Raw genomic sequence first — 24,175 nt, 5'->3', positions numbered from 1 at the left:
TGAACAATTTGGAAAGCACGATCATGGAACTTTTGATATTTTATTCCCAAATGCTGCCGTTGGAGTTTTGAGTTTAGCCTGGACTAATATAGCTTCAAGCTGCAAATCTCCTCGGAGTTCTGGATGCTTCAAGGGGCAAACCTGGTGCTAATCTCCATAAGTAATAATTCAAAATGCAGGTAGTCTTCACTTCACTACCTCAACTGGGACCAGCAATATAGTTATGTCAAATATAATATTACAATGCCTGACTGACAATCTCCGTTCAGCTGCTAAAAGAATCACCCTAAATAGAAAAGCACACAGTCATATGACAGAGGCTTGCGACTTCCTGCTGGCTTCCCCATTGGCTAGCCTTATCATGTCGGAAGGCAGCTGTGACGATCGCAAGGGTAATCATGTGACCATGGGGATGCTGTCATAAGTTCAAATGATCACCGAACAGGGCAGTTGTTAACCAAAGACTACTTGTACACCTAAATATTGGCCTGATTTTTCTCATTTTAAAGTGGTTAAGAAATAACATGGATGCTTTAAGCCAATGTAATAAATTTCACTCATTAACCCCCTCTTCCCCAAACCAATCCAACTTAATCATAATATTACCAGCTTGTGGCTCACATACAGAATAGAAACAGGAACTGTAGACCTGAGCTAAAGAAGTGTTGACTGCTTTCATTTCCATTCATTAATAACAGAAGACATACACTTAAACAACCCAATTTTAGATTTGTTTCTATAACACTGTAGTGTTATAAAACACTGTAATGAATCTTGAAAAAAGTGCACATTAAACTCACAACAACCCACAGAAGGCATTTGGGTGTGGTGTCAAAAAGGGTGGAATCAATAGTTACAAACTCATACTTAATCATAAACCATGGTGCATGTCTCATCTGAAGAGCTGACATGAACATTCAATTAAAATGAGATGAATTGTTAAGGAAAAATGAGTTCTGAACATTCATCAGAATTAAACTATATATTCACAGGTTTCCAGCAAGTTTCTCCTAGAACAAAAATGTCAACGCATATTTGGAATCTCCTGCTTGGGATAGAGGTGGTCTTCATTTAATTACCATTAACTCATTGACTGTTCAAACTTACGAACATGCTGAACAAACAGTAATTATAACTGATCTTTGGAGTTTTGGCTGTTGCTGTGGGTCACTTGATCATAATCCGGGCACTTGGGATCAAGATTGCAGTTATGAAATTGCAATGAGCTACATGATCACAATTTCCAATGTTCTCTGCCAACTTCCAATAAGCAAAGTCAACAGGGCAGGAAATTGGATGTTGTAGTCACATGAGATCCTTGCTTAATGTCCCCTACAGTTCTCAAAAATGAACATATTGAAATGGGTCATATACTGTATATCTCTGCATTTTGTGTTTCATAGTACATTACCTATCATTATCATGAGCCCAAGTCATTCCAAGTGAATGCATTTTCATGAAGCTGAAGGATATATACATGTACATCTACATATACATGCCTTCAAATTGTTACATTCAGAACGTATTTCTATAGCTAACTAGCTATAGTTCTAAGCAACAGGTTAATATCACTACTACAATAGGCTTTATCTACATAGTGCTTCAGGCAAAAACACCACTGCTATATAAAGAATACTGCTATCATAACTCTGAGATGGTTTAGGAAAAAAAAACTATTCTTCCTGTGCTTGGCTTCTATAGAACAAACCAGCATGGAAATATTGCTAGACGTATATTAAACAGATGGCTGTGTTACTCTGTATTTCTTTGAAATCAACATGTGAAGCTATTTTTCCTTGTACTGTCGCTCTCAGAAATCATTTAGACAAGTCTGAAGGGAAATGTCTTTTAAGCAGTGTGTATTCTAGCTGAAGAGAGAGGCTTATGAAGTTTGTTCCACACCTAGTCTTAGAAAATATACCACAATTAGATTCTAGCAGGTTTGGTAAAACGGTGCTCGATACTTTCAATGTATGTTTTCCCCCTACCTTATGCTGTAGAGTGCAGCATAATGTGGCCAGATCATCTACTGACAGTAATCCCAAAAGTCTCGGTTGCCATCATAACCACTGGACCACGTTTGTCATACGTGGGAAGAAGCGGCAGTCTCAAGCAAGGAGTGCAGTGGTGTTGTGAGACGGGGGGGGGAACTCTCACAGACAGATACCATGGAAGTCAGGCAGGTGAACAAAGGCTTTTGCTGGATTACTGGAGGCCTTAAGAGAGCCATTGGAAGCATTGGGAGGGTGGGCAGAGGTTTTTGGTGGGGGTGGTGCGGATGAGTATGTGCTGCAGACTACAGGTAGGCACATGCTATAGAGCAAGGGTCCCCAACCCTGGTCCATGGACCGGCACCGGGCCGCGGGATGCCAGAAATTGGGCCACGCAAACAAGCCACATCTGTGGGATACAGGGAACACATGAAACCTTGCCCCCTCTGGTCTGTGGAAAAACCTCTCTCCACAGAACTGGTCTCGGGTGCTCAAAAGGTTGGGGGCTGCTGCTAAAGAGTGCAGGCAGATGGGGAGGCAATGGAGCATGAGATCCTCCACTGGTTTTTCCACAGGGGAAAAAAGGAGGCAGGAGCAATTTACAGGAGGAACTCGCAACTTTCCTTGCTGGCTTCCCCGCTGACTTCGTTGTCCCCACTGATTTTACTTGTCAGCAGCTATGGCCCACTGCTACACTGTACTTGCAATCAGGGCCTCTGAATGCCCAAATTGTGATCACATGCCCATGGGGGTGCTGCAATGGAGGGAACTTACAAATGCGGATTAGTCAGAAGTCCATTTTTTTCAGTACTCCCGTAACTTTGAGCAGTTGCTGAATGAATGGATACAAGTGCTGGACCACATGTAGAATAGAATAAGACTGGATTATGTTAAAAATTTCCTCTACTCCTTTTAGACCTATCAGATCCCACCATGTAGGAAAAAGAAAGAGGAAAAGAAAAGAAATTATACAAGGGGAAAAGCAAACAGACATACCAAGTTCATACTGGGTCCTGCCTTTCCAAGAAGTAATGACTCCAGTAAACAGCAAAGAGTAACAACTTTACTGATGTCCACTTGTGATATGGCTTGGGAACACTTTTTGTGAACATATTTTAGACCATCTTCAACATAACGCGAAAAGAGTTCGAACAAATATGTTCTTGTTTCTTCATTGAGCTAAACAAAAATCAATATTGTCGTACAATTATTGTTTCCTCACCTAGTCAGAAAAATGTACATTTCATAAGAAAGCAAATCTGATATATTAGTGAATATAGTAAAGGTAAAGGTTCCCCCGCACATGCGTGCTAGTCGTTTCCGGCTCTAGGGGCCGGTGCTCATCTCCGTTTCAAAGCCGAAGAGCCAGCGCTTGTCCGAGGACGTCTCCGTGGTCATGTGGCCGGCATGACTTGACGCCAAAGGCGCACGGAACGCTGTTACCTTCCCACCGTAGTGGTCCCTATTTTTCTACTTGCATTTTTTACGTGCTTTCGAACTGCTAGGTTGGCAGAAGCTGGGACGAGTAACAGGCGCTCACTATGTTACGCGGCACTCGGGATTCGACCCGCCAAACTGCTGACCTTCTGATCGACAAGCTCAGTGTCCTAACCCACTGAGCCACCGCATGAATATAGTATTGCACTCTAAAGTCTCCTGCGCTAATAGGTCTAGAGACAAAAATAGGACAAATGAGAAACAAAAGAAGGTACTGGTATGCCCAGAGGGAAGATACCTAAGTTTATAGCCGTTTTACAAAGCCATTTCAACAATGAAAAAACAGATTATGGGAATTGAGAATCTCCTCCCTCCCTCCCTCCCTTCCCTATGCTGCCCATCCCAAGTTCTGGACACCTTACAACAATATAGATAAGTTAAAAATAAATTGCATGGCCATCAAATATAACATGCTGATTGCCCAATGTAGCGTAACACCAAAGGCATGTTTGAAAAAAAAGAAAAACCAAGGCTTTTTTTTGTCATAGAACGCCCAGAATGGAGTTCCGGCACCTTTTTCGGATGGAACCCTGTAGGGTAGGCAAGGTGGGTTGTATGATGTGTGTGAGTTCCAGCGCTTTTTTTTTTTACAAAAAAAGCACTGAGAAAAACATTCAATATCTGCTTGAATACCAGAACAAAAAAGGCCAAGGGTTCTTCTGGGACCAGTACGTTACATAAATGTGGGGCCTATAACAAAGGTGGCCTCAGAGAATATTCGGTCTTAACAAAAATGTGCAAAATGCTTAGTTATTATTGTGTACTAGATAAAACATACTTTTTCTTCAAGGCCTGCCATCCATGTTTTGACATAGGGCATCCACTTCAATTCCTCTGGGTCAATGTATACCATTCCACATCGGCTTACTGTGGCAGGAGAAGCAACTCTTAAGTCTTCTACCTAAAATTCATAGACACTGCACCTGTTTCTAGTTCAGCATATTCTTAGCAAAGATAGCAATGCAGCTAAAGTTGGATCTTTGGTTCAGAAATAACATCTCTTGGTTAATTGAGATTGTAATCCCAGACAGATAAAAGCATTGTTGGCTTTCACAGCAAAGAGGAAAGCTTCAGGATTTCACCTTGGGTCTCTGAAGAAGGACTTCCAAATCTTTCATATCCTACCTCAAAACTCTAATCACACAAGAGTAAAAAAAAATAGGAAGAGATCCAGGGTACAGTATTTCTCAAATACAGTAATAACATTAAGGGAATATTTATTCCAGTCTTGTAATTTTCATTAAAAAAAAACAAAATAAAAATTTTCCAATGTTTAGAATGGAAAGAAATTATTTCCCATCCTGGAAGATGAAGTTATCGATATTTCCTTCTGCCCTATCAACTTGAGTCAACAGCACACACTGGTTTGCTTCTTCCAGCAACAGAGGCAACTCATAAGATAGTCAAATTATGAAGTCATACATAATTTAAAAAACAACTTTAAATATAGGGCAGATGTAAAATTGTTGTTCAGTTGCATAACAATGCAAGCAAGGTTTTAGGCTACACAACATTTATTGCCTCATATAGAAGAAATACAAGAAACAAAAACCTTGAAAACAGCAATTCCCCCAGTGCTAAAATGTAAGAGACAAAGTTAGAGCTCATTTTTATATTTTGAATAAGACATGGTTAATAGAGGCTTCCATGTTTACCCAAATCAAACTAGTTTTGAAGATCTGAACCACGATGCTGTTCTTGAGAAAAGCACTGAAACAAACCCAGTGAAATCCAGTGATACTCTGAATATAGCGTTTAGAAAATCCATTAAAACTAAGAATGTAAATTACCTCAAACATCATATGGATGGATGGCGTCAGTTTGATTCTTTCACTGTTAGCCAAACAAAGCATCTTGTTGTCATCTAGAACCGTGTTCAGATTTTCGATCCATAGTGCATCCACGGGTCCATCACTGATGATCCATTTATGATCTTCAGAGGTGTCAACTACAGCAGCTCGCACACTAAGTGCCATTAAGCCATCTTTCCATTCCAGGGTTAAATTGTTAACTTCACCATATAGCTCACCCATAGTTATTGATTTAGGATTCAGAACATATGTTTTAACTGGCTGGAAAAAATGATATTCCTCACCTGCTTTATGTAAAGTTCCAAGTGTATCTGCCAAAATTTGATAAACTGTAGTTTTTCCACCTCCTGTTGGTCCAACAAGCATGACCCCATGCCTTACCAGCATAGTTTCGTACAGCTGAATCACTTTACGAATCATGGTAGCTTCGGTCTGCAATCCTTTGGAAAGAATGGTATCTATTATTGTCGACTGTAGCACTCCATAATTATGTTCTGGGATTATGACGCCAGGAAAAAGGTCAGATATAATTCCACTGAAAGAAATGAAGCACAAGAGATTTGCTCGTTTATTTACTTTGTTGGTACCCCATCACCACCAGTGCAAAATTTAAGCTATCAAAGAGAACATTTTACATTTCAACAAATGTGAGGATTTGCATTCTGTTGTTAATTCCTCTAATTCTCCTTTTCTTTTACCCCATCTCTCAACTGAAATGCTGACAGACATGGTTGGGTAAAAAACCAAACTGGGAATCATGGTTCTCTATTCCCCAACCATGGCCGGAGTACAAAAAATGGGCATAACAAGGTAGCTGTAAATATTCACTAGGTAAAATAAAAATCCCAGATTCAAAACTTTTAAGTTCAAAATTGCCTTGTCCTTGCCACCTCCATGTATTAAACTGAAGCAGTCAGAGAAACAATATCACAGAAGATAACCAGAAATGAGAAATATTCATAATGAAATCTGGATTTCCACTTTACAGGAACTCACTCATCCAATATTGTCCTAAGAAGTAAATAAGTATGTATGTATGTATGTATGTATGTATGTATGTATGTATGTATTAAATTTGTTTGCCACCCATCTCACTGTAGCTAAGCAAATCTTTATCTGCTTAGTGTACATATATGTTTGGAATCAACAGAAACAAAGGCACTCTTATTATTATTATACAGCTTCAGCCTCTTGGCTGGATTATTACACTACAGTCATGATGGGATTGCCTTTGAAACAACAATAGACTAACTAATTGCAATCATACAGAATAGACCTTAAGATTGTTAATTCAGACTGAAGAATGGAATCAAATCTTTAGCATACTTATTGATTCACAATCCGTTTCTGGATCTGGTTTCAACTGCTGAAGAGTTTAAGGAAACCGTCTGTTTTCATTTTTGTTTCATTGTGGATCTTATAATGAAATAAAAAAGTAAGAATAAATTTTAAAAGTACCTGAACAAAAGAGCATCATCTGCAAGAAATTTTGGGAGATTCGAATCTCGTAAGGCTCTTATTAAAACCACATCTTCATTCAAGTTTGGATGCTCTCTCTTTAGTGATCTAAATTTACAGAAAACAGTATTTTAAGTTTATATTAACATTAGTATGTCAGTTACTTTAGACATATATGGAAATTGGAAGTTTATAAAGGTCTTCTCTAATAACTACAAAATCCTAAATTTATAGTTATCAGTTAAATATTGCTACTGGGTCAGTAAAACATGTTTTATTATATACCAATGTTGTTTCTCATTGTTAGGTGCTTTATACGTTTTGTTTCACAATCATATACAGATTGTTAAAATAGATGAATTAAACCCTCATAAAACAACTACAAATAATGGATTGTTCTGCTTATTATATAGCAAGTTGTACATACCTGTCATTAATCATGTCAATATAAAAATATACACTTTAGTGGCATTCATCAAAAGCTTTATTGCCCAGAAGTTACACATAGAAATAATTTTATTTTCTATAAGTCCACTGTATAAAGCTTTTTCCTAACAATACGTGAATGTATCAGCCTCTATATAAAATTGCATTTCGCAGAACATGAAAGCCAGTTTGGTCTACTGGTTAAGGCATCAGGCTAGGAAGTGGAGACCGTGAGTTCAATCCCACTTTAACCATGAAAGCCAGTTGGGTGACTTTAGGTCAGTCACCCTGTCAACCCAACTCATCTCAAAGGGTTGTTGTGGGGGAAAAATAGGAGGAAGGTATTTAGGGCCTGTTTGCTGCCTTGAGTTATTTCTAAAAAATAATAAAGGTGGGAAACAAACAAACAAAGAAACAAAAATATTTTACCCTGCCATGACCAGCACAGATTTGACAGCTCTCATTCCAAAATCATAGTGGTCTTGTTGGGAAAGCTGTTCACTACAGAGTTTATACATCTGGGTCATCTTCCTTGCAAGTATTTTACTTGATTCAAATCCCTCAGAATACAGAATAACCTGAAATATAAACCGCATTCTTACAAAAATCAAAAATCCCAAGCATAACTAGATAACTAAAGAACCACTTTGGTCTGCTGGTTAAGATGCTGGCCTAAAAACCAGGAGAGAGTGAGTTGCAATCCTGCCCTGGGCCTGAAAGTCAGCTGGGTGACTTTGAGCCAGTCACTCTCTCTGAGCCCAACTCACCTGACAAGGTTATTGTTGTGGAGAAAAGAGGAGGAGGAAGGAATGTTAGATAGGTTCACTGTCTTGAGCTGTTAATAAAAGAAGTTAAAAAGGCAGGATAACTTGATTTCCTTATTGATAGGCCCCAGGTTGGGCGCGTTGGAAAGAAAGTTTCCATCTCCTTGAGTACGGGTTCCCCACAGGGCTGTGCCCTGAGTCCGCTACTGTTCACCTTGATGACCCACAACTGCTGTGCCAAATCTGCTACAAATCATATTGTGAAGTATGGAGACGACACGGCAGTGGCGGGTCTTAGCCGGGACGACAGTGAAGATGCTTATCGGGAAGAGGTGAAGGCTCTGGTGGACTGGCGCCATAAAAGTAACCTGGTTCTAAATGTTCATAAAACAAAGGAGATCATTGTAGATCTCAGAAAGAGCTGGCATAGCCATACTCCACTCAGTATCAAGGATGCAGTTACAGAGGTGGTCAACAGTATTAAGTATCTGGGGTGGTGGTGGTGCAGATAACTAACAATCTGAATTGGTCTCTCCACACGCCATCCTTAGTGAAGCGTGCAAACCGACGTCTACATTTCCTGTGTCGGATGAGGAGAGCACATCTTTCTCCTTCTGTCCTGGCCACTTTTTTTACAGAGGCACGATTGACAGCATTTTAACAAACTGCATCACTGTCTGGTTTGGTGGCAGCAGTGCCTCAGATAGAAAGTCCATACAGAGAGCGGTAAGGATAGCTGAGAAGATCATAGGAAGCTCACTTCCTGGTATTCAGGATGATTTTATAAGCACTAGGTGCTTACAGCTCAAAGCATTGTTAGAGACTCCACACACCCACTTTATGGTCTGTTTCTGTTGCTCTCCTCTGGGAAGAGGTTTCAAAGTATTTCAAGCAGGACTACCTGATTCTGTAATACACGGGCAATTCAGAAATAAACCTCTGTTTGGTTATCAATGACAGCCACTTGCAGATATAGAACTTTATACATTAGAAAACTACATTACATTACTTTTTCACATAATCACCATTCAAATTGAGGCACTTCTCATAACGTCTTACAAGGTTTGAAATTCCTTAGTAGCAGTTGCTTGGCGCCAAATCTGGGCTATGGGAGGGGTGTGTGTGTGATCAAAAACATCCCAGCGGAACTGCTGAAAAAGTTCTTGGGTGCATCTAGCAGTGTGTGGGGGCGAGCATGATCGTGAAGCAACACCACACCAGAAGTGGTGCCATAGAAAATCCCGCCAAATGTGAAGATGCCAAAGGTGTACTGCTAGTGAAGTTCATGGAGCATGGTTCGACCATCAATTCAGACGTCTACTGTGAAACGTTACGAAAACTCAGACTAGCCATCCATAACAAGCCTCAGGGCATGCTGACTTACAGCGTGGTGTCAGTTCACGATAATGCTCGCCCGCACTTCCCAGTATCCATTCTTTGAGCAACTCAAAGTCAGTGAGTAGAAAAAAGGCAAAATAAATTATTAAATTTATAATTAAAATCTAAAGTTGAAATCCCTACTTGTGCTCTGGTCATCTTTAGTACAGTTAGTAAATCTATTAAATAATTAAACTGTTAAGAACAGATAGTAAACTTGTTTTTTTAAGCAAAAGGCTAATATTAGCCTGATTAACAAAGTATATGAGAAATGCCTTTAATTAAACCTTTTAAACAGTTTTAATAATAGTAATAATAGTTTAAATTAATTATTAAAACTATTAGGTTGAATCCAAAGTGAGGGATTCAGATGGAATTGTTTGACCTTGGACCTGCTGTCTAGTCTTGTACCATTTAGCCAAAAAATACTCACTGCCTCAAGGATCCCTTTTCAGAGCCTTCCTGGATTGGAAATCATGTTTTTAACTGCTTCTAAGCGGGAGGTGTGGAAAACACATTGATCTGGTTTAGATAGGTTGGCTGGGCTGGGGAAAATATGTAAGCAATCGACTGATGGACCTGCTCTATTGTTGTTAATTGCTGCCACTGGCCCTAACAATAGGTATGGAAAAAGTACCTCTGCAATCAAAGCATAGTTTGGAACCATCATAGAAAATGGCCTGAAGAGTGCTTTTAGGTTGTCAGGTAACTCTGTTCGTCCAGCATAGCCAGGATTCATAGTAATGAAAGCCGCACAAGTCATAATTAATTTGATTTCGCGTCCTTCAAACATAAACCGAGTGACCTTTGGTAAAAGAAAGAGGGGGGAAAGAAAGCCATTTACATTTATATTTACATCCAAATTATATTTTTCTTTATTTCAGTCATAGATCAGAACCTTTATGAATATAGTATAATTATACATAAAACATAAGATATTAATTTATATAAAACATAAAACCGTAATATCAGCTTATTATAAAAACAAAACAATGTATCTCAAAATTGCTGAACCCAAAGTTTAATGGCTCAGCATTATTTATTTCCATTATATACATATTCCAATGTCTATGCTGAAAAATAAAAACAAAGGAATTAATGTTTCAAAGTCACTCAAATCACATAAGAACAGCTAGTATCCCCTATATTTTCTATAAATCATCACAGAGTGTAACTCACTGCATCTGTTACGTATAGGAAGTGTTGAGTTGTAAAGAAATTTAGTTGGTTTAAGCAAGTAATAACTTGGAACGAAAGACACATTTCTTTGATGTTCTATCTCATTAACTCGTTTTAACACTTGGTTTAGCATGCCTAAGCCCGAAAGCCAAGAGAAATTGTGGTGAAAAGCCACATGAATTGAGTTCAGCTACAATGATAGCACCATACAGAATGGCAAGCATCATTCAATATGAAAGGCCAAACCTAAAAGGCACCAGGTTTAATTCTAACTAAAAATTAAACACGGTAGCCCAAATTTTTGCCTTGACTTTCAACAGATCAGTCTCAAGTCTTAAGAGTGCATTTGGGGGCTTGGAGAGTAGATTTTCGAAATGTGGACTAGATCTCATCTAGTAATAGAAAATAGACTGGATCCTGTAAAATAACTGAGAAACATATTCTGGGTACCTCTAGTTTGATAAAAACTCAATATAGCAGCAGATCTCTCCTAGGTATTTTGAGATATTACATGTTGTGTTCTTGTGGGAGATCAGAAAAAATGAAAAACAATGGTTAAGTAACTGAATCATTGGTCTTGCTCAATATCTCCCTTATTATTTGCTTAGCATATGGCACTGGTACACTGAAAGCCAGAAAGTCTACAATGTTATTACAGATTAGTTTGGCTACCTAAGAATGCTAGTTCATTTTTTTTCCATACTTGTGCGCTATCCAGGAAGCACTGCAGGAGACAAACCAGCTCCACACATAGATTGGCTAACAATGTTCTACGGGAGTATCAGCATCATCCGGGGCTTTTCTCTACTGATTTTGTCTCGTCTTCAGACAGGTCCAGCGCCAGTTGGTTTCTTGCTATCACACAAAGCGCTATTAGTTTTCCACTAGGGTGGTACCTATTTATCTATTTGCAGTTCCGCATGCTTTTGAGTTGCTAAGTTGGCAGAAGCTGAGGTGAGTGATGGGAACTCGCTCCCTCCCTTGGTGCAAGGGCTCGAGCTGCTGGAGTACCGAGAGCTGATCTTTTACGGCCAGCAAATCCAGAGTCTTTAAGCTGCTGAGCCACTTCTTCTTCTTCTCCTCCCTCGTTTACAAATCAGCAATGACTTTTTAGGGTTTTGTTGTTGTTTTTTTGCAAAAGCTGGACCGTTCGATGTTTATGTTATTAGTGCTCCACTGAAAATGGCAATGCTCTCCTCAAACAACTTTATGTCCTGGATCAAATAACAACAATGTCTGCACAGAGCAGGACTGCTAATCATTAATCAGCATCCTTTGAAGAATGAAAATCGTGTCCTGTTAATGAATTTATATAAAAATTGAAGAGGGGTGGGGTAGAAATGCTTCCCTGGTTCACTCCTCTTGATACAGAGAACCAAAAGATGCTAATTAATACATTTACCTATTACATTTTTTAAAACAACAACAACAACACATGAAACATAGCATCTGCTACCTTTGCTGCTTTAGCATTCCTTATTGTAATCAGTTGTTGGGCAATAACAGACAGAACTTCAATATCAATTCGATTGAATTCATCAAAGCAGCACCAGGCTCCAGACTGTGCCAAGCCACTGAAGAAGCGCCCCATCATCTGAAATAATAGGCATACACTGTTATTATGTTGTCTTAAAAGTTTATCCTCGGATCAGTTGTAGTTTCAAGTATCAACTCCTAAAGTGCGTAATGAGAGGGATGAATGCGCACATCCAAGTTGCATGAGGTCTGTGTTAAATCTCTGCATCACTTCGTCAAACTAACAGAAGCCTATTTCAACTTTACACTGGCTTGTTTGAATGTTTGGTGCCAACTGGCTCATTAGCCCAAAGTACCGTAAATTAGGTTTATTTAAAATGCAAACCATAGTTTGAAGCTGATTTATGAACAGTTTTGTGTGCTGCTATTAGACATTGCATCTAAACATGGTATTCTGATTTAATGGATATGGTTACATTGCTTTATCCCACCTTCAAAGAGAAATATGAAGGAGAGACTCAAAACTGAAACTTAGTCCAAAGAACTAAGAGGCAGGTGTGGATGCTTTCATAGTTCTTTCCATCTTTTTTTAATGGCATCAAACGTCTTTCCCCACCATGCTTCAGCACTTCTTTATAACACTCCACAGTCTACAGCAACCATGCCAGGCTTTTTATATCTGACTGTGGATGATTTAATTCATAAATATTTATATGTAGATGTTAAAAGCATACTTACTCTTAGAATCTATACCAGCAGTTCAATAGATGCAATTACTGAGTGACCTAATAGACGCTGCTGTCATTTTCCACTCACTTTATGCTAACATTTGTTTACCCCTTTGGGGACTAGGTTAAACTTTTGTACTGATGGCTAACCAGTGCTAAGGGGGAAAAAAAGCAAAACAACAAAACAATTCCAAGAGTGACTGATGCCCCCTAAGGACTCTCTCTAATTTGCATTTATTCTTCATCCTTCCAATGATAAAAGAATTAGCAACACTCATAAGTTCTGAACAATGCAGAAAACATGTATGTAAATCAAACAATTATGTATTTGAATATTTAAGGAGCAGATTCTGGCTTATTTAATAAACCAAGATTAGGCATCACATCTAAAGAAAGCTACTGACCTTGCTATGACCATTATGAAAGGGACCGAACAGACAGACGGATCGAATAATTGGACAATAACCCAATTTGCTGTAATTAATTCTGCTAGAAGAATCGTTAACTTGAGAAATAATTTCTTTAAAATCCTATCTTACCAAGGGCCACTGATTTTTAATTCTCCATAAAATTATTGTTGTTTTGTTTTTTTTCTTTTATATAGTTTCAAACTCGCTCTTTTATTCAATTCTCTCATTCTATTCTAGCTAAGGTGTCCAAGGATTGATCAGTTAAGCACTGGATGAAAATGACTGGCTCATCTTTGAAATTATCATTTTAGAGCAGGGGTGTCAAACTCTATTTCATTGAGGGCCGGATCAGCATTGCGGTTGCCCTTAGGGGGACGGGTGGGTATGGCCAGGGTGGGCGTGGCCTACTGGGTGGGCGTGGCTAGAGTGCGTATGGCCTACTGGGTGGGCATGGCCAGCTCTACATCGTTCGCATGAAGGGTGCCTATGGGGGCCTGGGCAGGAGTGGGAGAGATCTGAGGGTCTCTGGCAGAAGGAGGGTCTCTGGGCCAGGGTCAAGGCAGTGGGGGCCGTTCCCTCACTGTTTCCAGGATGGCTTCGCGGGCCACATGAAACCACTTCGCGGGCCGGATCCAGCCCCCGGGCCTTGTGTTTGACATGTCTGTTTTAGAGAAACTATTACTGCGCTTTACTATAGAAAACAACTCTCCCATTTTGGTTAGCCTGCTGGAGTGCCATACCTTGTAATCCAAGCCATCTGAACAGTTGAACACCACACACTGGATGGCAAGTGCTTTTGCAAGATCTTTTGTAGTCTCTGTTTTCCCAGTACCAGCAGGTCCAGCTGGGGCACCCCCTAAGTCAAGTTGCAGGGCTCCCATCAGGCAAAGATAGCAACGATCCTAATGAGAGTTAACGTATATTCAGCTGCACATGCGTGATAGTGTGAGGAAATCTGAACATGACATACCTACAACTGCACAGTTAGGTTGCAACATCACGTCGTGCCATAATTATATGGAATGTCAGTGGATCTCTGACTTAATTTTGGACTCTCGAGACAAAGAAAAAACAACTGGTTTCTCAATAAGCTTCTTTTTGACTTCTAAATCTGCCCCCAACCTAGTCCTGAGGCTATGTAGGCTAGAGGCTTTTTAACTAGAATTGAAATCAGAGCATGACAATTAATTTTATTTTTCACCTTACACTTAAACTAGTCTCATGGGGCTACCACAATCAATCTTACGGGACCTGTATTGTATTTATTTTTTTCTGTTCCCTCATCAATGTCTCTATTTGTTTTTTCTTTCCAGGTGGGGTTTTTGGTGGGGGGTAGGGGGTAAGAAGTTCTACTACAAAGGTCCTTTCAGCTGCACCATCTACCTTGTGAGAAGAGAAAGTTTAGCCCCAAAGCTCCATGGTGATCATCACTATCTCCAAATGTCATCAACCTTCACCCTACCACTTTTAGCCTCCCGCTGTTAACTTGTCATTGCTCTGCTGTATTTCCTGTTTTCTCTGCTTTTTTTCATTTCCCAAACCTCTCCTCCCACAGTCTCTTTCCACTGAAATAATTTTTTCTTGCAGGCAAGAAAATAACAACAATACATTACCGTGAGTGGCGTTATCACTAATCTTGGACATGCACCCAAGTATTCATAGGCATAGGTATATTGAGATAAAGCCATCCTTGCCACACAGTTATCTAAATCGAGGTCCCAATAGTAGCGCAGTTGTCTTTGCCAGTCAAAATTGTCCACAGAATCCACCTTGCCAAATAAACAGAAAATGTTTTATTATTATTTTTTAAAATGGTAAGTCTACACCAGACATGTCAAACACAAGGCCCGGGGGCCAGATCCGGCCCGCAAAGTGCTTTCATGTGGCCCCCGAAGCCATCCTGGAAACAGTGATGGAACGGCTCCCGCTGCCTTGGCCCTGGCCAAGAGACCCTCCTTCTGCCAGAGACCCTCAGATCTGTCCCACTCCTGCCCAGGCCCCCATAGGCACCCTTGATGCCAATGACGTAGAGCTGGCCATGCCCACCCAGTAGGCCATACGCACTCTAGCCATGCCCACCCAGTAGGCCACGCCCACCCAGGCCACACCCACCGGGCCCCCCGAGGGCAACCACAATGCTGATGTGGCCCTCAATGAAATTGAGTTTGACACCCCTGGTCTACACATATTATTTAAACAAAATCAATGTACCTTTTGTTGTACAAGTTCTGTAACAATGTCTCTTGCATGTACGTCAATAGTAATGAGTGCAGTTATGATATATCGGTGAATTTTGGGAAGGCTGCCGCGGACTAGTGAAGCCAATGCGTTTAGTCTCTGTGAAATGAAATGAAACAAAATCTTTACTTAACATAATGCCTTATATAGAAAGGACAGGGATAGGTTAAATTGAAGAAAATGTTACTGAAGCCAAAGAGATCATAGGAACTTTCTTGAACAGTTTCATCAGCAATGAAGATCATTGCCATATTTGATATTATACATCAGAGGTGTCAAACTGCCGGCCCGCCGGCCGGATGCATCATAGCGAAACGACGCCCACCCCACTGCCGGCAATGGCAAAAAAGTCGCTGTACGTCGTGACACGTCACGTGACGTTGTGAGTTTGACACCCCTGTTATATACATGGTTATCTATTTAAGAACTGCTTAAATGTGTAAAATGTCTTTTCAAGTAGGCATTTCAGATTAGAATGATTTATGCTTTATATAAAAAGGCACCATCCATAAACATTATTTTGATTTTAAAATATTTCTACATTTACATTTATAAAAGTGTAAAATAACACCAATATGTTAAAAAAATAATAAAAGAAACTGAATACTCACATCAAAATTATCATTTTCAAACTCTTCCAGAGCTACTAAATGATCATGATCTTCTCCTTCTAAACACTGAGTGAGATCACGACACCACATGAGCTGAGAAATGGTCAACACAACCTATATAAAGAAAACAAAACAGAATTCAGACAGACATATATTGTGCTGGAGATGATATCTAGCTTCAATGTTCTGATTTTATCATTTAAACATTACTGAGTATTTCTACCACACAAAACTGAACTTTCAGAGCCATTCTTCAACAATCTCAATACATTAGGCTTATTATCGCACTGATCTTTACCACCAATCTGATTGCTTTTGAACTTGGTTCAACGTAAGCAGCTACTGTATATCTATTAACAGCCAGCTTATGATTTGAAAGATTTCTATCATAAAATTGGGAATATGCTTGATCCCAAGAACTCAACTATTACCAAGGTGCAGTATAAAGGTAAAGGTAAAGGTTCCCCCACACATGCATGCTAGTCGTTTCCGACTCTAGGGGCCGGTGCTCATCTCCGTTTCAAAGCCGAAGAGCCAGCACTTGTCCGAGGACGTCTTTGTGGTCATGTGGCCGGCATGACTAGACGCCAAAGGCGCACGGAACACTGTTACCTTCCCACCGTAGTGGTCCCTATTTTTCTACTTGCATTTTTACGTGCTTTCGAACTGCTAGGTTGGCAGAAGCTGGGACGAGTAACAGGCGCTCACTCTGTTATGCGGCACTCGGGATTCGACCCGCCAAACTGCCGACCTTCTGATCGACAAGCTCAGCATCCTAACCCACTGAGTCACTGTGTCCCTAAGGAGCAGTATACTGAAATCCTAAGATAAAGCAATAAGATGCTTGTGAAACTCAAGTCATTAAAGAGTGTGGTTTACCTGAGAAGGATGTCCAGCAATAACCCACTCTGTTCTTTCTCTAGTTTGATAATCTGCAATGGCAGCTTTGCTCAATCGTCTAAGGGAAGTAAACATTGCTTCTTCAACTTTACCAAGCCAGTCTTCAACATTTCCTCTGGCCTTGAGTCCTTTTCCCAGGCCAACCTAAAAAGGCAAACCTTCCATTCACTGAGAGGGTAACTGTTATGTTTTTCCCCCAAAAAACAGTCATATCACTTTTTTTCCTCAGCTGGTACCAGGTAGGCAAACTCCAGTAAATATGGTTGACTACAAAATTACTAATGATGTAAGTCATATTTATCCAGCACAAAAATGGAAAAAAATGCTTCAAAAGTTGTGTGTACAAAAGTTCTAGTTTCTTTTTTAAAATATTCTCAATTAGGACTTTTTAAAATAACTGATTCAGCAATATTCAGACGCCTGATATTCTGTTTGCTCTAACACAGTACCCCAAAAAAGTGAAACCAGGATGAAGTTCTTCCAGAAAAATAGTCTATTTTAAAAAGATGGAATTGTGAAGAATCAGTTTCGTTTACTTTCACTGGTATATGAATAGTTACAATTCTTGCCTATGTGAAAAACTAAAACACCAGATATTAAATGGTATCTAATACTATTTAGTGATTTTATATACATAAGGGGAAATATAGCCACCCATCCATCCACCCTTTACAGGGCTCTTGTTATATACCTTCTAATTATCTTATTTATAGTTATCATAGGCATAGACATTTTCATAGGCATTTTCATAGATATTTTTTAAAAAAATGCTTACCCTTTCACCTTCAGGGGACAGCATTGCTAGAATATCATTAGTGAGAACTTTTTCTTCTCCCTCAGCTGGTGCCATGTAGGCAAACTCCAGTTTAGAAATAGAATCAAAACATTTCCTTAAATGAGGCTGAACTGCTTGAGGATTGCGAGTTTGGGCCAATATTTCCAAGAGCTCATCATTCGATAAAAAGTAGAATCTGAGGTAACATTAAAAGTTGTAAAATGTAAATTGAAATACAGATTAAGCCTATTTAATGTTTTATAAAATACATTTTGTAATTATACTTATTAGCCTTTCCAAAGTTGGGAGGCCTTAACATATGTAATGAATACAAATAAAAAAAGTACTGGGTAGATAATTTTAGGCAGCATTCCCGATTTTAGCTTAGGACAGTATAACGTACAGTATTTCAATGGTACCGTAAGTGCTTTTATTTAAACGCGAGACGGCCTTTAAGCATCTAATTAAATTCACTCTTTGCAATGAGTATCATTTTAAATAAATAAAAAAACAGCAATGATCATCCTAAATTGAAGTAATTAAGTCCTAATTACTTTCAATGGAAGCAAATTAACTCCTTCATTTAAATCAACGGGATTCAATATACATAAACTTTGCCAGGATTGCATTCCCGGCTTATAAAGGATAAAGCAACAGATGACTTAATTATCTTCTTACTGATTCTTAACTAACCTTGGGAAAATTACTCTCTTGGATTCCAAATAGGCCTCCAGACATTTCTGAATCTGATCAAGAAGAGCATTATTATTCTGAAAGGTCTCTAAAAGGCCTGCGTCAGAGAAAGATAATGGATAAAAGTGTAAAATGAAAACAGGAAAAGGCTACTGTCTGAAGATGAATCTTAGCATACGCGCTATGTTTCATACCATGTTATCCTATGAGATGCAATCTTTTGAAATGCATCAGGCAAAAGCAGAATAATTATTAATTTAACAATACACAAATACGCAATATGGGCAACGATTCTACTGAGGTGGGGTGATTCTAATCTACATTGAATGCTTTTATTTATTGTATATTTACTGAATGTAGTGCTGGGAGTGTTAGGAATTAGTCAGAAATCCTGTAAAAAATATCCTAGAGGAAAAGAGAAAGAATGGTAAAAGCATGGGCAAGAATTTATAAAGGAATAAGCCCTTTTCGATCAAAATGAGGTCAGAATATGAATGGATACTGTAACGAGTTGTGCATACGTTACTTGACAGATTTCTGGTGTTGTGAGTAGATGTAGGAAACAAGATGTGTAGCTACCTTTGAATGCAGGTGATACACGGTTTAATGCAAGCAGCACATAATTTAGGCATACTGTATTATTACCAGGCTGAGTAGCGGCACGGAGGGCATTAGGCAGTCGATTTACTTTTCTCATAACTTCCTTCCAAGACTTATCGACTTGCAAGAACATTTTGGCTTCTGCAGGCAACTGTCTTTGAATATCAGGAGCACTGAAAATGCTTTCCAAATAGAGCCAATTCCTCTGACATGTCAGCCATTCCTCCTAGAAAACAAGAAATGTAGGCATAAAGGTATGAGAAAAATGTTACTTATAATCTTTGGAAATGCTCCTTTCCATCTGCGTGCAACAAAAATTACACAGGATACACTTTATACAATAACTGGGGTGCTTTCCCTCCACAAAGGTATTAGTGTGGATACTGGTTCTCAAGTAAAACTGCCACCAGCAGAAATAGTGGAGAAAAACCCTTTCAAAATCTTTTTATAGCTAAATTATTTAATATTCACTGAAAATAGTGCCAGTGCTTTGTTTACATCTTTCCAAAAAAAATCACTGTCACCTGACTGATACATTAATTTATTTATTAAAGGTAAAGGGAAAGGTTCCCCCGAACATGCATGCTAGTCGTTCTGACTCTAGGGGCCGGTGCTCATCTCCATTTCAAAGCCGAAGAGCCAGCGCTTGTCCGAGGACGTCTCCGTGGTCATTTGGCCAGCATAACTAGACGCCAAAGGAGCACGAAACGCTGTTACCTTCCCACCGTAGTGGGTCCCTATTTTTCTACTTGCATTTTTACGTGCTTTTGAACTGCTAGGTTGGCAGAAGCTGGGACGAGTAACAGGCGCTCACTCTGTTACGCGGCACTCGGGATTCGACCCGCCAAACTGCCGACTTTCTGATCGAGAAGCTCAGCATCCTAACCCACTGAGCCACTGCGTCCCTAATTCAGCACTTTTTCCTCCATTTTTCCCCATAACAACAGGCCCTGAGAGTGGGTTGAGAGATAGTGACTGCTCCAATGTCATGTTGTAGCTAAGAGAGGACCTGAACCTGGGTCTCTTTGAAGCTAGTTGAATATTTAATCATCATCTACGTGAATATTAAATATTAACATTCTAAAGGATATTTTTGTACAATAAAATATCCCTCAAATTAAGCTTGATTCCTGGTGACTTTACCAGGTTGTTTTGAGTTTTTTTGCAGTAATTAGAAACACTTTGCCATTGCCTTCTTCTAGTTATAAGTGAGGTTACAGCCTTCCACTTTCCTGGAGACCTCCCATTCAAATTACTAATTGGTTTGACCCAATTTAGCTTTTTTGAGATTGGCCAAAATGCTGCCAAGTGAGCTGTGCCTAAGATGAACTAAGCAGGTATTAAATAACATTGCCAAGATGATGTCTTTCTTTTAAGGCAAACTTCAAAATTTAGAAGAAAATATTTAAAAAAGTGGTACGCACCAATGTCTGACTGAATAAAGAGAGCTGTTTCTGCCATTCATCAACTCGTGGTTTGAGAGGGCCTACGTACCGTGAAGAGGCAATCGTTGCTATATTAATAGTACTATCATCTAGAATGACCTTAAAGAAAAAGTAAAACAACATCCTCAGTTCTGTCAATTGAACTTCCAGCGATACACGAGAGTTCAGTGTTTCTTAAAGGCTTTTGTCTTAGGACCCCTCCCACTTTCAAGAATTATAGAGGATCCCCAAACAACCTTTGCTTGTATGGGGTTATATTTATCAATATTTACCTGCAGTGTGGGCCTGAGCCTGAAATAGTGCGTGGGCCTGGTCCTGGGCCTGTGTGGGGCTGCCCCACTCCAATTTATGACTGTTATTCTGGGCTCAGTGGAGGTCATAAATTGAAAACTACCTGTATCTATTATTGGTTGCACACCACCTGAACAAAAATAGCTTTTAAAATGGATTTCTCTATGTCCTTGTCCACCATCTAGAGAAGTTTCAAACAGTTAGTATTTTGTTGTGTAATGGCTTCCCCGGATGCTGGCTTGGATGACAAAGAAGAGCTGGCTCTGGGGACTTCAGAGTGGGGTACGGAAGAGTGTCAGGAAGAAGCAGGGAATTTTGTACCCCGGAGGATGGGCAAGAGGAGGAAGAGAGGCCAGGAACCTCGTAAGGACTGTTGGGAGAGCAGCCGGACAAATAAATGCCTGGCTGAAAAGGAGAAAGAAGAGAAACAGCTGCAGCCAGGACGCTCGGATTACCAGCCAGAAGTGTGGGGCAGAGAAGGGATGCAGCTGCAGTCAGTTAGCAGGTATGAGGAAAAATTGTCTTTCTCCACTGGATCCAGGGCACACAGGGCCAAAAGGAGGTTGACAAGGCTACTCGCAAAGAAGCAGCCTCCCCCCTCCTAATGACCTGCACTGGCTGGCAGCTACTTAGCCCAGCACATGGAGCAAAGCGAAGTTGGAGACAACAACCCATCCGTTTCCTGCCATGGATATGCTCCAACTTTGTGACTTCCGTTCCCCTGATTCTGGACCTGTACCTTATTTTGCTGAACCTCACGACTAGACTTTGGATCTTGTATTTTGGATTTTAGACTTGGGCTTTAGCTTCGTGTACTGTGCGTGGACTGTGGGCTTGTATCTGTAAACCCTTTTGTGAGGGTTTACAGACTTGCTCTCTTTGGCCCCGGACTTGAGGTTGCTCAGGGCTTGGATTCACTGGGAACTGCATTTATTTCATGTGAGTGAGCCCTGGGGAGTAATCTTAGCAGCTTTCACAGCCTCAATAAAGATTTTAAACCCTTTTGGTGTGTGCATGTTGTGAGAAGGGCAAGACACACTGTAAATTCCAGAAGAATTATATATTTTCTGACAGAGGCTTGCTTTGCTTGGCCAATGAAATGTGAATAGTAAAGGTATTAGTGACCAACAGGCCAACAAAAAGGAATTTTTAGTTTAAAGCTGATTGATTTCACTGCACCTATGTGGACTGCAATAGGTAACTGTTTTCCTAGAACCGAAAGGTAGAGTATGGCATGGCACAGCGGTAAGGGAACTGTCCAGTGAGTGAACATAGTAGTCTGCTGTCTAGATTGAATATTTTACAAGTTTTTGCCAAATTTCTCAATATGGACTGAATAGAGACAATTTGCTTTAAAAGCTAATTTAGACAAAAATAGTTTTTAACCTGAATGTCATCTGTGCCACCAAGGATGAAAACATCTTTTGAATCACGATGAGGAATTATAATGAATTCTGTTGTTTTCCAGGCATCTTCCACCTGGAAGAAAAGTTTAATGCAATTCTGAATATAATTTTGACGAACTGGAAGCATTCATACCACATAAGCTTATCAGCAAACAAACAGCCTGTCCAGCTAACCATACAAATGCCTCCATTTATGGTTTGTTTACACAGTTTATACACAGCTGCCTGGGATTATCAGTGAACAAGCAAAAAGGAATAAAGAAAGGCAACTATAGCCATCTCCACCACCAACAGGTTTGTTTGTTTGATAAAATGGATGATCATACATAGATAAAGTTAGTTGCTGAACAAATAAACATATAGGTAGTTCTTGACATGATCACAATTGAGACCACAATATCAGGTGCTCAGCAAAGTGGCTAGACCTGAGTGAGTTAGACCTGATTTTAAAACCGGTTTGCCACGATTGTTCAATGAATCACCTCAATTGTTAAGTGAATCTCATGGCGGTTAAGTGAATCTGGCTTCTCCCGTTGACTTTGCTTGTCAGAAATTGACTGGAAGAGTTGCAAATAAGAGATAATGTGACCCCAGGACATTGTAATCATGATAAATAAATGCCAACTGCCAAGTGCCCACATTTTAATCATGTGACAACAGGGACACTGCAACAGAGTATGAGGACAGGTGGTAAGTCTTTTTTTCAGCACCATTGTAACGTCTAATGATAGTTAAATACTACGTAAGTCAAGGACTCCGCGTATACATTGGAGGAGGTGGAAAAGTGAGACAGAGTAAGAGCTAAAAACCATTTTCAATTTTGTCTGTAAGAAGCAAAACCAACAAAGAAAGAAAAATGCTTGATAAATCGCTATTTAGAAAACTCCAGTTTGTAACAGTTTATCATGAAACCTCAGATACCCACGCTGGTATCACGACAGCTATTATGTCTATAACTTTTTTGATTCTCTTATTCATGAAGTTTTTCTACTGATGTGACCACTGTAATTCAAGCAGTGAACTACTCAACATTTACTTGGAAGATTGTTGTGCTCTACCTTATGTTGTATTAGAAACTGTTAAACTCCAAGTGAGTTCAATAAATATATTATTGAAGCTTCAGTATAACCAATCAATACAACTTATTTCAGTCCAGGATGAGTATTTTATATTGTATTAAAAGGTACCTTTTTGAGAATAATCTCCAGAGAAGCTTCTCCTGAAGCTTGTCCAGAAACATCCTGAATCTCCTGAGTATATTCAAAAGCACTGATCTGAGTAAGTCGCTCCAGGGTTAATGGATTTTCCATGTCTACTAATGGTGCACCAACTATTTGTTCCAGAATTGCCCAGTGTCTGGGTTTCAAAAAAGGATTTCTAAGATCTGTGATAACTGGAAGCTGAAAGAATGAGAAGTGTATCAATACAGCTCAATTCACACGCCTGTCCTGTTTCAGTAAACAATCGGATTAACCAACAGACTGTTACAACATAATAATAAATTATGATGAGTTCCGTCATAATTTAAGAGGTTTCCAAGGTGACTAGCTCATAACTTTCCAATACTTTAAATACATATTTAAATATAATCAGATTTGATTTGGATTGCTCTATCTTTGGATTGCTCTATCTATCATATCTGTATATTACAGGCTGTGGTTTTTGAATTTCTGTGCTAACATACAAATAGTTTGCTAACCATGTTAAACACTATTTATCCTTGTTCTCCCAATCTAGTCCATATGAATGTCGTTTATGCTGGTCCACAGGCCAGTCAGTGAATCTGAGCCTCCATGGGCCATGATCTAACAAAAATCCTTTTATTCCTCTACTCAAATAGAAAATAAAATAATGTTCCTGATTTATTCTTCCCACTCCATCTCTTCCATGATCAACCATGCATTTGCCATTATTTGTGCAGATAATGCAAGCGCTTTAAAAACAAAATCCTTTCTAATAGGGTGTTTTATGTAGGATAGTGGTGAGAGAAGACTACTTGTTAAAACTGCATAGGAAATCTATGAACATGTAGTTACATGACCAAGATAGCAACGCATTGCACACAGAAACTTTTCTGAATGGCTCAAGTATATGGCACG

The 24,175-nt window shown here is 39.5% G+C and overlaps 1 protein-coding gene across 1 annotated transcript in view; it reads right to left on the bottom strand.

Annotated features, from left to right (window-relative positions):
- The window catches only part of DNAH6 (dynein axonemal heavy chain 6), a gene marked incomplete at its 5' end in the record, with an annotated part of 188,976 nt that overhangs the window by 123,266 nt on the left and 41,535 nt on the right, over positions 1-24,175 (bottom strand). Inside the window, 18 exons of the mRNA XM_083353480.1 lie at positions 2,988-3,170; positions 4,267-4,389; positions 5,279-5,834; positions 6,758-6,865; positions 7,613-7,761; positions 9,962-10,129; positions 11,960-12,097; positions 13,858-14,019; positions 14,731-14,886; positions 15,329-15,454; positions 15,967-16,080; positions 16,846-17,010; positions 17,642-17,837; positions 18,335-18,431; positions 18,980-19,160; positions 20,359-20,478; positions 22,057-22,149; positions 23,264-23,476. Coding sequence (XP_083209606.1) covers positions 2,988-3,170; positions 4,267-4,389; positions 5,279-5,834; positions 6,758-6,865; positions 7,613-7,761; positions 9,962-10,129; positions 11,960-12,097; positions 13,858-14,019; positions 14,731-14,886; positions 15,329-15,454; positions 15,967-16,080; positions 16,846-17,010; positions 17,642-17,837; positions 18,335-18,431; positions 18,980-19,160; positions 20,359-20,478; positions 22,057-22,149; positions 23,264-23,476 — 3,048 coding nt within the window. The remainder of the gene's footprint in view (positions 1-2,987; positions 3,171-4,266; positions 4,390-5,278; positions 5,835-6,757; positions 6,866-7,612; positions 7,762-9,961; positions 10,130-11,959; positions 12,098-13,857; positions 14,020-14,730; positions 14,887-15,328; positions 15,455-15,966; positions 16,081-16,845; positions 17,011-17,641; positions 17,838-18,334; positions 18,432-18,979; positions 19,161-20,358; positions 20,479-22,056; positions 22,150-23,263; positions 23,477-24,175) is intronic.

The sequence above is a fragment of the Vipera ursinii genome (assembly GCF_947247035.1).
Source record: "Vipera ursinii genome assembly, chromosome: 2".
In the NCBI taxonomy this organism is placed as follows: domain Eukaryota; kingdom Metazoa; phylum Chordata; class Lepidosauria; order Squamata; family Viperidae; genus Vipera; species Vipera ursinii.
The sequence above is the reverse complement of the archived record's forward strand: the minus strand, read 5'-3'. Positions and strand labels throughout refer to the sequence as shown.